General features: G+C 25.0%; 1 protein-coding gene across 1 annotated transcript in view; it reads left to right on the top strand.

The window, feature by feature from the left end:
- Positions 1–12,236, top strand: part of LOC105620039 (cardioacceleratory peptide receptor) — an 80,834-nt gene extending 68,598 nt beyond the window's left edge. The window contains exons 4-7 of the mRNA XM_012201548.1: positions 1,279–1,373; positions 1,772–2,024; positions 11,328–11,508; positions 12,044–12,236. Coding sequence (XP_012056938.1) covers positions 1,279–1,373; positions 1,772–2,024; positions 11,328–11,508; positions 12,044–12,236 — 722 coding nt within the window. The remainder of the gene's footprint in view (positions 1–1,278; positions 1,374–1,771; positions 2,025–11,327; positions 11,509–12,043) is intronic.
- Positions 12,237–16,836: the final 4,600 nt, after the last annotated feature.

The following is a 16,836-nucleotide window of genomic DNA, read 5'->3' on the forward strand; positions in this document are numbered from 1 at the left end:
GTGTGTATATATATATATATACATATATATATATATATATATATTAGATGTAGTAAAAAAAAAATCCATTATTTTTCCATTCAATTTCATGTAAAAATAATGGATTTCTTTTTACTATACCTAATATATATATAAAAATATATATAATACTATGTGTTTATATTTATTAAAAATATATAACGTTTAACGATAAAAAAAAATTAGCTTGACCATCCTACATAATTATTTGATGGCTTAACAAAATTAGTTTCAGCTTTGTATTCAGCTTTTTAGACACTTTAATAAAACCGTTTTTTTATGCATTCTATTATATATTAATCCGTGCAAGTTTTAATTACGATTCGGTTCAGGTTTTAAAGCAAATAGCGAAAACAAATAGATAAAATTAAGTTAGTGATAACCATACACTTGTTACATCTCAATGTCATTAAACAGAGATTAAAGTATAGCATTGTCAAAGAGACATAAAAAGAACATGATTAAAGAGCGCGGAACTATTACAATAATTCAATCAGATTCGTTTTAATTCCAGAGCTACCCATCATGTTATGAATTTCTATACGCGATCATTCTTCCAATTACCAACGATTCATAATTATCAACTGTACACATCGTAATTATATAGTTGGAATTAACGGATTCGTATCAATGATATATGTTATGTAATATTTTTTTATGTCGGTTTTAAACTGAGACAATTGCCGATGCTAATTATATGTTATTGAAAATAACAGATAAATGACGCTCATGAAGATAACGATACATGTCAAAATATAATATCGATGTGTAATCGATCGTTTTTTGCGTTGCCAGAAAGCTAAATAAATGATGTAGCATGTTATAATCATATCATATTACGCTACACCGTTATTTTAGGTTTCAAGTTTATTATAGCAGTAACAGATTTTTGTCTTGATTTTCCAAACTAGTTCCGTCATCCGTCATGAACACCATTCGTTACGACGAATCTTTTCTTTTTGATTTTTCGAATTACTGGTTGACATAAAACTCGACATTCACAAAAATAGCTACGCTTCTTTCATAACATTGCATACAAAGTTGCACCTACGTCAATTTTCCGCAAAAAAAATGTTTATAAATGTTTAAAATGTAATTAAAAACAAATTAAAAAAAATTAAAATAAAAATCCCGTGTTAAATTTTTAATAAAAAATTTTTAATAAAAAATCCGTTGAGCACAAAACATATGTGATATCTTTTATTAATTATAAAATTGGATATAAATTTATTAATTGATAGGCATTAATTTTGATCGCAGGGTGGAGAGCTCGAGCTTTGGTGATTACGGCTTGGGCGCTATCAGCATTGTTCAGCATGCCGATCGTATTCCTATATGAAGAGAAACAAATACAGGTATACGTATATTTTTTACAAGGAACACAAGGAAATATTAGGTATAGTAAAAAGAAATCTATTATTTTTCCATTCAATTTCATGCAAAAATAATGGATTTCTTTTTATTACACCTAATATTAATTTTCGATTTTAGTAGTTGTTTGCTAAAATAAAAAATACATATTTTTTTATACTTTTTAAAAGTCGATTTCGATTTATTTATTTATAATATATTCTTTGGAAAATCGCGTGTTATCAAGATACTTATAAAGAAAATTATATTATACATATCTTGCTAGATAAAGTGTCAATATTATACACAACTGTTTCCTTATTTTTTTAGAAAATTCTTTTAATGATAATGATTTCAAAGTTTGGCGCTCACGATGAACGTAATCACAAACTATCATTTTTAGGATACGCCGCAGTGCTGGATCGATTTAGATCCGACTCAATGGAAAATCTACATGAGCCTGGTGAGTTTTAGCCTCTTTATAGCACCCACACTGATAATAGGAGGCTGTTACACGGTCATCGTAGTCACGATATGGTCGCAAGGAGCAGCGCTACGTCAAGGACCTACCAGAGATACTCGGAGGGCGTCCTCGAGGGGTCTTATTCCCAAGGCGAAAATCAAGACCGTAAAAATGACCTTCGTCATAGTATTCGGTAAGATATAAATCATATAGAGAAATGATACAAATGTAAAATGTCGTTTTTAAAATACGTTATTATTTAATTAATAAATGTGTTGTAAATTATTGAATAATAATATTTATAAAACATACAATTTTTTTTAAATTTGCCTGAAAAAAGAGACATGATAAAATCAAGCGATAGAAATATAATTGTTTCACAAAACGCTTAGAATTAAAAAATTCTGTTATATTATGTTCGCTTTAAAGAGAATTCGGGTTTACATGCAGTAAATTTTTTTAGTTAAATATTTATATAAGATTCTTCGGCTTTGTATGAAGTTATACTTCAACATCTGGTATATGGTTTTATGATCATCCTTCATTAATTCGTATAGGCATGAAAAAAATTATTATCCCGATAAACCATAATACATCTGCTTTAAGATACAAAGTTTTTTTCCTTTGACGTACACGAGTACTTTCGTAGATAATAATAACGGAAAGACGACTGCGTCAATATTTCGCGACAGTAAAAAGTAATAAGTTTCTATTCAACATTTCCTATGTTTCTTTGATACGAAATTGGCCGTTTTATTTGCGCAGCATACACAAGGAGATAAGCAAACGAGCCTGCTATTTGATATTCTCTGTAAGAATCTACTAAGATGGAAAGGATCGTATATTACATACGAAATGTTCGGTTTTCCGAGAGAAGCGGGCTAAAGAAATTAATAAAGTACGGATGAAAAATATGAAATCTACTCATTTATTTCGCGAGCGATAAGATTACCGTTCTTAGTTTAATTAATTTCAGTTTAGTAATTAAGTATTAGATATTTGATATGAAAAAGAATTACTGTAATACCAAAAATAATCTTATAAAAAGATCTTACCTAATCCTTTTTTAAGAGACATATCTAACAATTTTATTAGTTTTGTATGCGTATATGTGTTTTGAATTCCATAAATGTTCTCATAAATCGTATCTATAACGTTTTTATAGAGCCATCAGTCTTAACACGTGGAATTTCACTATAAAGTCATTTCGTAGAAACATAAAATTTCTGACGAGATGTGATTATTTTAGTTGATCGTATATTATACCGAAAACAGACTATGACATATTTGAATTATGAAACATTTTCTATGTAAATATATTTACTACACAAATACATATCTCTACACACATATAGACACATATGATCATATATTGATATTGTTCTTTTAATTAAAAAACAACATAAAAAACATATTTTTTGAGTTATTATGAATGAATTAAGTAAATATTATCCTATCAATCATTAAAAGTAACTTCATTAAAAATCATCAAAACAAGTAAGTAAAATCAAAAAGTAGCAATTCAAAAAGAGTAGTTTAACAAAATTGTCAAAAATTAAAAAGGGCGGTTTTTTTAGAATTACAAGATAAAGATAACAAAAATGAAATTTGATCATATTACGAATACATTCTTTTTGTCGATATTATTTTAATCGATCACTTTTTATCAAGTTGAAAAATAGTTTTTCTTCTTTCCTATAAGATAATTTTGTTAATTACTTTTAAAATAAAGAAATAATATACAGTTTATACAATATGTATGACTAAAATTTATGATCTCTGTAAATCTAATCAAAATAATTGCGCTTTTTCTTTAGCAACCGTGAAAATTATTTTATCTTTTTATTTTATGTTAATAACATTTTCACAAACGTGTTTCATCATAGAACATTGACAAGTTCTTTTCAAATGATGTATATCCTTTTAATTCTAAAGAATGTGTAAGTAGTCAGATTCTCAATGGGCGACGGCGAAATTTCTTTTTTTAATTGACGACGAGAATACGAGTTTCGACGATGTGATAAAAAAACTGGAAAAATTTCTTTTTAATATTTTCTGAAATCAGAAAATCTTAAAAGTGAGAAACCGCGAAATGACAAAAATTATGTACACTGTGTGAATTTTGCGTGTAATGTATCTTGATCTACGATTTGAGATTAATATACGTATATATACTCATATAATGTGTCGCACATATTGAACTTGCGTTTGTTGATAATGAGTTTCATACTTTGAAAAAAATTTTCACATATTGAAATCCTTCTATTTTACGCGACAGAGAAATAAATTACCTTGTATTTATTGTTTTAATATATATTAAATAACGTAATACGAATATATGTAACTTTCTTCTGTTCATTATTATTATTAATAACAAAACTAATAATCGCTATTGTAATAATAGCGATATATAAATTGCGATATAAATATAATAGCGATATAAAAATAAATTGTAATAATATAAAAGATTATTCGGAAGATTTATATCAATTTTAAAGAATTATTCTGATATAAACATTATTATTGAAAAGTAAAAGTAAGATTGATCTATTTCTGAAAACATCATAAATTTTGCAAATTTTTCATACATATCATTCTTGAATTTCTCTTAAAAATTATTTTTTAAATTAATCTATAATTCCAGGGAATTAACTTTTCTACTTCAAAAGTAACAGATTTAATATCTCATTATTATTATATAATCATAAAATAGAGACTTTTTTATATTAGTTGCTACTACAGCCGTTACGGCTGTGAATCTTTTTTCAAATTAGCAATAGTATGAACTTTTGATCATTTTACGAGATAGTCTTTTTAAATTATTATATTGGACTGATTGATAAAATTTTCGAAACTACATAATGAATTTTTTTGAAATTACATCGTTGTTCTATTTTTTATAAAATTAAAAAATATTTTTTTATAATTAATGCATTAACAATGCTATTGGAAAAACAGAATTCATTTAAATATTCTCAAACAAAAAATGAATTAGCCGCGGGCAGTTCGAAACTATTTTTCTATTAAAAAAAAAGTTATTCTACTCTGCGTCAGATGTTCGTCCAGTTTTTTCACGACGACTTTTCCTGTCCATAATTTTTCCAATATTGATATTACAAGAGCAACTTTTAATTCTCTTTTGATCATGGATGTATTGAAAAATTAAAGAAATCTATATCGTCCTCGAATAATATCTATATATGTAATATATGTAAAGTTTTGTAACAACTTCTCTAATTTTAATTTTCACGAGAAATTGTCTGATAAATTTAAAATTGACTTTTTCTTAACAAAATTGTACAAGATAGATGTTTAGCTTTTCAGCTTTACATGGATTAAAAGACCAAAAATTCGTTTACAATTAATTTTAATTTCTAATAAGTTATTAAGTGTTTTATGCTATTGTTAAAAATATCTTGCATATTGATATTATAATCCATCAATGCTTTATCATATTGAAATATTATTTATTTGATAATTAAAAATAAATAACATTTCAATATAAATAGTATAAATAATTTTAGTTATGCACAAAAATTAATATTTAAAAGTGAAGTTATTCAGAGAAAAATTAGATTCAAACATTTTGCTACTTTAGCAATGAATTAATAAAAAGTAATGTATTCATCTGCAAATGTTTTTTACATTAATGGTTATAAAAATATATACATTGAATTAATTATTTTTTATCGATTTGTACATATACTGTGGCAGTAAAACATTTAAATTTCGAAAGCTCTAATCTTTTCTAAATTTTCTTTTCTTTTGAAAACAGTTTTATTTGGTTTTTTCGATATATTTCAAAAAAAATTTCGATATAACAAACCATAAAAATAAATAAAATAAGTGGTTCATTAATATATGAAGAGATATTCTCAAAAGAAAAAGAGATTTAGAAATGATTAGAATTTTTACAGGGTCGTTTCACCATAGTAAATATACAAATTAATAAAAAATAATTCAATATATAGATATATTTTTACAATCACGTATTGATATAAAAAGTATTTGCAGATCAATACATTACTTTTTATTGATTCATTGAAGTACAATAATAAAATATTTGAATCTAGATATTTTTTTCTAAAATATCACTTCTTAAATATTTGATTTATTTATATTCTATAATTTTTGTATGACTAATTACTTATATTATTTATATAGAATCTTATGATATGCACAATACGAAAAATTTTTCTAATAGAGAGATTTTAAATTAGTTATAAATTAGAATATTTTAAACTAAGTAACAAAAAATCTTAATAGGAAAATATCGCAATAGTAATTTTCTAATTATAAGCAATTAAGTTCGTCAATGATTGCACACGTACTATCTTTCATTATTATATTATTTCCGATAATATCAATTTTAATTATTGAATTTACTTTTAATTTTTTACCTATAGCTTACATAAATAAACAAACAGTTAATATTGAATTGATATGGATGGGTATGAAATACTAAGTTAATTTTGATACAATATAAATATAAATATAAAAACGAACACATTTAAATACTAGTGTGTTGATTTTAATAAAGTAGTTAAAATTTAAAACAGATAGTTATGGAATATTTGTTGTCCTTCTTTTGCTGACATATACACTATGAAAAAATTTCTAATAAATATATTAGGTATTTTTTTCTGCTAATTTATACAACATTTAATTTTGGAAAAAGTGAAAGACAAACACATTTTAAAATTCTATTTTTCAAATGTTTAGAAAGATAAATAAATCAACACATTTAATAAAAACTAACTTTGCCGTATCTTATTTTGTCAATTTCTTTTTGTCTTACTGTCAATTTATTTTTATTTATAAAATTTTGTACATAAAAGAAAAATTTATTATTTCAATTTTTTTTACTAATATTTTATTTTTTATCCTTTTCGTTTATTTTTCAATAAATTCGTAAAATTAGTTATTTGTATTGTATTTGATAAATTGATATATATTGGTAGATTGATTTGATAAATTGATTTTAAAAAACTTTTTAAATAATTTTATTATATCTTTATAGTACTCGTTAATTATGTTTCGTAAAAATTTTTCTGTATGTAGATTGTTTGGCAAAAAATGCAGTAGGTATTACATCTTTATTTAACTTAAAAACTTCTCTTTTGTACAAATAATATTTTATTATCATTTATTTACCTTTTGCTAAACTTTATTTATGGAATATTTTCTATTATTTTGTATTTACGCTTGCTTTATCCCATAAATTTCAGGCGACTGGTGTATAATTAATATTCTGCATCATAAGATACAGAATGTGTCAATAAATACATCGTTGAATTACGAATCGATATAATGAGCTGATATGTGTGCAAGTACCGGGGAAGAATATACACAATAAATCTACAGATAAATATACACGCATTTCAGGATTAAATGATAATATTAATCTAGCCTATCCATTTGTTAGTATATATCGAATTTATAAGTTACATATTTATTGGTAATATTTTATATTCTAAAGTTAATAAAAAGTGTATATACATATCTATATAAATATCTAAAAATTTTTTTCATAGATTCATTATTTCAATTAAAAAATTATTTGACTTACTCATACCAGTCGCAGTGGCGAAATTGAAACTGCGTTGATCTGTAAAATGTAAATATAAAATATACACTATAATATTTCAAAAAATGTATACTGCTAAAAATAATAATTACTTGCGTTGAATTTTTTGTACATCTTTCTTAAATAGATATTTAATATAAAGTAATTACATAATTTTCGAAAAAATATATATTTTTTTTTAAGTACCAACTTATATGTATATATATAATTTTTTTTATAGATAAAAGTTTTTTTTCTTTTTAATTCTTATTCGCGAGCTATCCAAATAATCGATTAATTAAGAAGAATAAATAGAAAAACGACTAATCTGGCAAGTTACAAGTAATATATAATAGCAACTACTTAATATTTACCCCATGATTGTTTCGCCGTCACTTGATACCTTCCCGAACCTTCTCTTCGACTTCACCTTCACTTACGAGATCTTTTTTTCTTTTTCGTAGCATTCATGATAATACTGTAAATTACAGTCATTATTATACAATTAGAATATAATGTCATACATGATGTTTTATGTAATCATTGTATTGCAACGATATAATATAAAAAAAAACACTAAATAAGTACAATCATATAATATAAAACTACGACTCACATGTGACATATTTTATAAATTAATGTATGAACTTCGTGAAAAAAACAAGTACTTAATAATCATTGCTTTTTGTTACATATTGATTAAATTCAATAAGACATTCCTCATACTTTTAAATGACTTCCTAAAATGACATGCGAATTAACTTTAAATATTAAAAGTTCGAAGAACAATACCAGTTAAATTCGAATCCAAGTTTTTATATTATAGAAAATCCCATTCAATATTGAAAGGTAACGATTACTTATATTAAAAGCAACGATGATTGAACAATAATACTTTTAATAAGTAATTACTAATTAATCACTTCCATTGTTAAATCTCTATAAGAGCATAAAATATACAGTGAGTACAAAAAGTATTCGTACAAAGAAAATATTTTTTAAAAAAACTTTATTTTTAAAAAGTAAATATTATCTAGCGAGAAATAAATTATCGAATCGATGTCGATTCGATTTAATTGACAATCATTTCTTGCTGGGTAATTAATAATTTATTCATATAGAATAATATAGACTTTCTTAAAATCATATATATCAAAAAGATGTGCATTAATTATAGGAAATATATCATCTGAAAAAGCACAAATTAAAAATTCTATTGTTTGGATGCTCAAAAAATATTCGTACAGTCAAGAAATTTGGCTTCTAAATTCAGAAATATATGCGAAATTTGTTTGTTCATGTTAGAACGAAATATATTCATTGTATAAAATGGCTAATTAATGTTTATTTCTTACAAATAAGACTTTCTTTATAAAAAATTTCCTTGTATGAATACTTCTTACTCTCACTGTATATATTTATCGTTTGTACATATTATAATGAAATAGTATTTTATAGCTCTTGTGATTTCTACCTATCTACATATATCTGAATGTATCTATATCTGAAGTAATCGGCATTTTCAGATACGTTTATGAATAGTAAAAATTAAATCACGATACATAATAAATAATATAATAGCTAATCATTCATAGCAAGAAAGCTTTTTGCCATAGAATTTATTTTGCTTGCATTCCTAGAAATAACAATGACAACGGCTTGTGGCTTTATCTTATACACTTGATGAGTCGCACGAATGCGAAATGACGCGGCCATCTATATGCCTAAAGTCAATTCTACATTAGTTGCAAGCTGATTGCAAGTTTGTTGCGACCAATATGAAGCGTTGATTTCAAAATACAAGCTTTAGATTGGCTATTGCAATAAACTTGCGATCAGCTTATAACTAATGTAGAACCGACTTAACGCGCGATAAACACAGCGCGATGTATTAGTACAAACAATTACCAAGGCCACGCGCTAGCCCTACTTTTGTCGGTGCGTATTTTTAAAATACAACGGCATATATACAATCTGAACTTTATGTATCAATTAAGCTGATTTCAATGGTCGGACTATTATTATGCATTACAAACTTCACTTTCAACATTCCTCAGCGTTGCGTTAGGTAACATTAAGAATAATTAAGTCCGTTTGACTAAGAATCTTAATCAGAAAAAAGAAATCAAATAACCTATGTCTAACGGTTAAATTTGCTAAGAAATAATATTAGTTAATTACTATAATGTACATAATATAATGTACATAATATCGAAGCAATAATCGTTCACATCAATCAGCTGAACAGTGAAAATCAATAACAGATATTAGGATAATATCTCGGCTAATACATATATATAAGAGCGTGAACTCTATGTAATATTAACTTAATTGTCTGTAATTTGAAAACTATTATTTGTAATTATGATGTACGACATTTTTACATTAAAATGATTACTTTTAATTAATTTCCGAAGTACTATCAGAGAATTTTGGAGATTAATGTATATACCTAAGTATACAACATATAAAATTGTAATAGGATTTTAATATCCTAGAAATCATTTAAAGTTAAAAAATCTAATTTACGTTTTCACATATTCATAAAGTTAACGTAGAAGTATAATTTTATATTGCAATAAAATTATTATAAATATCATATTAATCCTTTGGAGCTCAAAATCTAACATAATTAAAATGGGGAAAAATAGCGAATATAGGCACATACAAATATAGGCGAAAATTTAAATATGTAAAACTATGATTATTTATCAAATAAGAGAAATTTTTATTCAAAAAATACTCTATCATTACAATAATCATTTGGCTTTAAACTACAATAATATTCATATTGTGTGTGTATGTGTGTGTGTGTGTGCGCGCGCGCGCGTGTGTGTGTGTGTGTGTGTGTGTGTATGTGTGTGATAAGTTAAAATTTTTAAAAAACGATCAAAACGTTGCCGTTCGAAATTACCCGCCGTGTCGCCAAAGTATTGCTGAATCGGATTTGTTTCTTGTTTAAAAGTTTAGTTTACATTAATAATTTATAAATGTTAATTATATTGTAGTTTAAAGTTAATATCTTTCTATAAAAACTTCTATAATTGATAAATAACGTTGGCTATATTTAAATTTTTCCTTAAGTATTTATAATAATTTTTTCAAAATAAAATTAACTAATTTTGTGATATATCTATTTATAATACACAAATAATTTGTTCTTTTTATATAATTATATTTGTTCCACTTGTTTGAATGTATTGATAAATATATATTGATAAATATATATTACAGGTAAAAAATTCATTCCATATTTTATATTTCGTTGCATTAATGCTGAAAATACATTTCATTATATTGTCTTCTGTTTTGTTTTCGATTTTTTTTTTGAGATTTTATTGTTTTAATTATAATAAATATAAGCTTTTCTCTTGAACAGAAAATATGAAAAATCATAAGTCATCTATCTCTAAAATAGAAGCCTATAATCACGCCTATAAATCAAATCAAAGCATATTTGCAAAAAGATAAATGGAGCATTTCGTTATTTTGAGTTTGTTAGGTTTAATATCTAAAATAAAATTGACAGAAACTTAAAACAATCATTTTATTCGGTTTTCGTACTATTCTCGTAATTTATGATAAAAATAATAACTCTCAATTAAAAGCCATGCGAACAATCGTGTTTTATTTGTAGCATATATTAAAAGTGACGTTATAATTATTGTTGCATTCTACCAGATCAATTAATTTATTGAATGGATAATTTATTATTAATATACATATATATTATGAAATTATTGTTTTAATTATTAGTTTCAAGATAAAATGATTTTTTTCTTTAATATTCTAATTTTTCAGATTTGTGATGATGAACATTATACATATTTGTTCTAATATTTTTATAAATTTCAATTAACTAGCATTATGCGCATAAAATATAAATTGCCAGACTTACGTAATATGAGCGAAAATAATTCTATGTTTCAGTATTTATCCTTTGTTGGAGTCCATACATAGTCTTCGATCTTCTTCAAGTTTATGGACACATACGAAAGACTCAAACAAATATCGCAGTCGCTACCTTTATACAAAGTTTGACACCGCTCAATTCAGCCGCTAATCCAATCATCTACTGCCTTTTTAGTACTCCTTTCTGCAAAACCGTACGGTGAGTATGTTAATTAAATGTAATTGGTGATTATTTCACATACATATAGTGCAATAGTTAATCTAGCTGCATTTAAAAACGGATTTATTAAAAACTTGTTAAAAGCGCGATTTATTTAAAAGCGCTTTTTTTATATTTACATGACACGTAAACTTAAATTTCTAAAAACATTGAATAGCAATGCTTTTAATACTCAAAATAAGTAATAAATCATAATTAATGATTATGATTTTATAATTCAATTAACCAATATTAAATTGGATTTTATAAAGATCTAATAACAAAATTTTAACAGCAAAATTCTGTTAAAAAACAAATTCTTTAAAAACAATCAGAATAGAAAAATTTAAAAATTTAAGTTCTAAAAAAATTTAAATTCTTTAAAAACAATTAAAATAAAAAGTAGAATGTGTTTTAAACTTTCTAATGCCTCAAATTTCACAAATTCAAAACAACGTCCGAGAAGATGGCAACATTTCCCTAGCAATTTTTTGCCTCGGAATTTCTCCGTTAAACAGCAATTGTTGCTCGGTAGGAACATGCAGGCAATCTCCTGGATTTCGGGTTGGTGCCCGGCAAATTCGCAACACTGCTTCGGTACCGGGGCGACGACCAGCAGTACGAGGACGACTGTGACGACATCCTTGACGGCCCATTCCTCTCGCAGAAGCGGACACTTTATGTTGCATTCTACATCGAGAAAACGCGTTATGGTCTCCCTAGTTTAAAAATCATGATTTTTTTTAAATTCAAGCCTACACGTTTCTTCATAGATTGATATCCTAGATATTCAGAACAGATTTAGAGTAACTAACTCGTTTATAATAATAACTTGCTAATAATTGAATCGATTATTACTTAAAAAACGTAAGTTTCTTATTAATAATTTAAAAAATGAATGATTTATATTCCGGAAAACTTTATTTAAAAGTACATAATGACCAAATATATGCAATTTGGAAAAATTATGCAAGTTAAATATTCCAAATTTTTCTGCATAATTTTTCCAAAAAAAGGAAAAACCAAATAACACGCGATTGCAAAAACTTTCTTACTATTGAAAAGTTTTTGCTTTTGTGATATGTGCTTTAACGTATTGCTTTTTTATATTTTTTCCGCAAAGATCAATTTTTACGGATTATAGAATTTAAAAATGTATAAGGTACTTCTAATAATGCGCGACTATTAACTTGATGACATAACAATTATTTTAATTTAGAAATAAGATTAATTGATAAGATTAATTGATAATCCAATTGACAGTCTTGAATTGACGTCTCTTTAACTCGATAATCACATATAATAATGTTATATTTCTATATAAAGTAAAGTATTTCTATATAAAGTAAAGTATTTCTATATAAAGTAAAGTATATTGATTATTTATATAAATGGATGATCTCATATTACAAAATTTTACGTAACATGACAGTCTTATTTTACCTATTGTATAAATTATAAGCGAAAATAAAAATATCTATGTTATAATTATACTGTAGAGCCTTTCAATTTGATTAGAAGCAGTCAGTAATTATACAGTTTTGTTGAAATTTAAAAATGAAGTAAAACTGAAGCAACGTATGTATTTAACGTTGATAATTCTGAGAGAATATATGCATATGTGAAGACATATGTTTGGACGTATATGTATACAGGTATTTCAAAACTATTATTATTATCGAAAGTTATAAGTACTAAAAAAAAGTTAAAAAAGAACATCGTTTATTTCTAACATTTATGATTAAGTCATTTATTTCAAATTATATATAATCGATATATATAATTGATTAAAAATTCAATATAGTTCAATTTTTTACAAATTAAACTTAAAAATTATAAATAAATAACAAAGTTTTATTAGTTATTGTTATGTTCATGATGTGTATGTATTAATAAATAATTTTAATTTAGGAAATTAGTTATACAAATATTTCTAATATTCAATATTGACTTTTTAAAATCCTACACTTTAAGAAGTTTTTAAGTAACGTACAAGATTTTATTTTAATTTTAAGCCAAAATTTGTTAAAAATTTTTACATTAATTTTAATAAAATTTCTTCAAATAAAAAATCAATTTTATATAATTACAAATTAGTTGTAGCTTAAATTTTAAAGAAAAGTTATTGTTCTGAAATACTTTATATATTATAGAGTTACCATTTTATTGCGTAATAAGTATAGAGAGAGAATAAAAAAAGGAATAAAGAATGAAAGAGAAAAAGAAATTGAATCTTGTAAATAAAAATTATGTAAAGATAAATGAAACAACAAAAACAATTACTTTTTCATAATATTATGAAATCCTGCGATGGATCTCCTATAACTTCCTCGCACCGTCCAATGATAAAGGACTGATAAAGCTAGGCTCTTTTTTTTCTTAACATATAGATTAAAACGCGCAATGCTAACTATTCTATTAATTATCGTGAATTCATAGTGCAATTATATATTTTCTAAACTTAAAATTACTTAAATGTTTTTCTTTATTCGAAAATGTGCTAAATAATATCAACAATTTTATATATATATTAAGCACTATCAAGAAAACTGTAAGTTATCTATTATATTTCGTTCATAATTTAAATAAATATCTTAACATTTATATATAATATTAATATATTGTACTATTATTACATTATTTATTTATTTTTTCTAATCAGATATATGTAAATCTATTTTAAAAAATATGTAAATTCAAAAAGCCTTTTTCAGGAATAAAAATAGGTTTCGAGAAAAAGAATCATGTAGTTGTACGCATTTCAAAAATAAATGAAATAAATAAATATAAATAGTTCAAAGTTAAAACTTATCAGTATGTAAAGTATATAATTCAGATGTTTAATGAAATAGTTCTTATTTCAGAGATATATAAATTATTTATTTGAAACTATTTTTTTAAGTAAAATAGATTGTATTACATTCTTGCAAAAAATAATCGTAGCTAGCATGGATCTAATTATAATTCAGAGCTTATTTTCTTGATTACAATAGAAGAATGTTAAAATGATCATCATCATTTATAACTGTCTTCTTCTATAACTCTTCTTTTCACAGAAATTAGGTTTAGAAAAACGCTTAAGTCAAAAATATTCATAAAGTAGTCTAAAATAACTGTATGCGTGTCAATAAATATATATTATAGTGTCATAAACATTGATATCAGTATTAAGAGGAACATTTAAAGTGCGATAATAATATATATGTTTCCTGCTATTTGTGCTACTTGTGATTTATTAATCAGATTAGATAGCTTTATTTTTCGGGCTCGATCGATTGTTAAAGATATCTTTTATCCTCAACTATTTTTGACACATTAGGTGTAGTAAAAAGAAATCCATTATTTTCATTCAATTGATAGAAAATATATGGATTTCTTTTTACTACACCTAATATATTTCATTTGCCGGGAATATATAATAACTTCTTTCCTATATATTTTAAGACTTGAATCTGTTATTAAAATCAGTTGATTGATCTTAAGGTATTGGATTCTGGGGTACCCTGCATATATGAACAAAAAGATAATACATTTTACGAGGAAAACAGAAGGGTACAAATTTTTGAGACCGTTTGAGGATCGTTTAATTTGTATGTTTTCTTATGCATTTTTCTTTGTAGAAACCGAAAATAATCATTGTAATAAAGCTTTAAGGAAAAATTGGTACATTGAAATAAAATAAATAAAATGAATAAAATAAATAAAATTTATAAAAACTTATGCATCATTATAAAATCACTGTCAATTATGCTTCAATGATTTAGAAATTAATTCCAAATTGGATCAAATGCGAATAATATTGCATCACAAAATGTTAATTAGATTATATTTCTCATAGGACATTTGTTACAAAAAAATTAATAATCTCTACCGCGAAATAAGATAAAAAGCAGTTAAAAACAGATAGCCGAGACATTCAAAAGCTACTAAACGATTATAGGTTGGAACAGACGAATGACTGGCGATGTGGCGCAATACATAAACATCAACCTATTCACACACAGCATAAAATCTATGAATATGTCGCTTGTTTTTCGCGTAACAAAGTCACTCATCTATTTGAGCCCTAAGACAGAGAGCACAGATTCTTGCATAACGCATAACACAGAATGCATAAGAAAATAAACCAATCAAAATTCTTTATTTCTTTCCTTTCCATGAAATAAAGAACTCTGATTGGTTGATTTTCTTATGCCTCATGTTTTATGCATTATGCAAGAGTCTGTGCTCCTCACTTTAAACTGCCTACAGTTTACGGCAGACGCGCGACGCTTAGAGTGGGGGAAATCGAGATGACAATATCGAGATGACAAACGGTATAATAAGAAATATAATCTAATTAACGTTATGATGCAATATTATTTGATCCAATTTGGAATTAATTGATCTAAAATTATTGAGGCATAACTGACAATGATTTCATAATGATGTTGAAATATGAATAAAATCCTTAAAAAATCCTTAAAAAATCCTTAAAAAATATATCAATTTTTCTTTAAGTCTGGCGTTATATAGAGAGGAAAGGCCCCTATTATGAGAGTTCATTTTGGATAAATGCTAGAAGTCTGTAGACAGAATTTTAAAAAATAATAGGTCATTTTGAAGGAAATTTAATAAGTTTTAAGATAATTACATAAAATTTAATTCAAATTCCATTTTTTTGAAAATTAAAGAAATTAAAGAAATGTAAAAAGTGAGCAAATCGCAAAGTCAAAAAATTGTGCTCCTAATATGAGATGCTCTGAAAAATTGATAATAAAACGCAAAGTATATCAGTATTGCAATTAAAAAACTTTATTTAATGTTTCTAAAATACAAACAAACACAGCCAGCGTGCGCAAAAAATGAACATGCGATAGATTATATCCAGAGCTCGTTTTCAAGTAATTGGAAATTTTCAAGCATTGCAGATATAGGCACTCGATTTTCATTCCGATTATCTTTTTTATTATTGTACAATAATATTTATACTTTAGCAACGATTTTCACTATATAAGAGTATGGGTTATTTCATATTAGGAATATTCTGGGTATCTCATATTACGATTTTCACGTTTTATGATTTTACGATTATCAAATCTAACTTCTATAATTACAATTCAACATATCCCGTATTTTTCTATTAGTATGACCTTACTTTATCAATGAAGAATTTATTGCCAAATATTTATTTATTAAATAAACAAGATTTAAATGCTCATTTCAATGAAACTTGAAGACATCCAAATTCTAAAATCTTGTTTTACATACTACAATCTAATAATGAATTTTCTACTAAATAATTTCAATCCAAGAGTAATAAATTCATGGTGGAACCAATAGATAGCC

Source organism: Atta cephalotes (genome assembly GCF_000143395.1).
Source record: "Atta cephalotes unplaced genomic scaffold scaffold00024, whole genome shotgun sequence".
NCBI classification, from domain to species: Eukaryota; Metazoa; Arthropoda; class Insecta; order Hymenoptera; family Formicidae; genus Atta; species Atta cephalotes.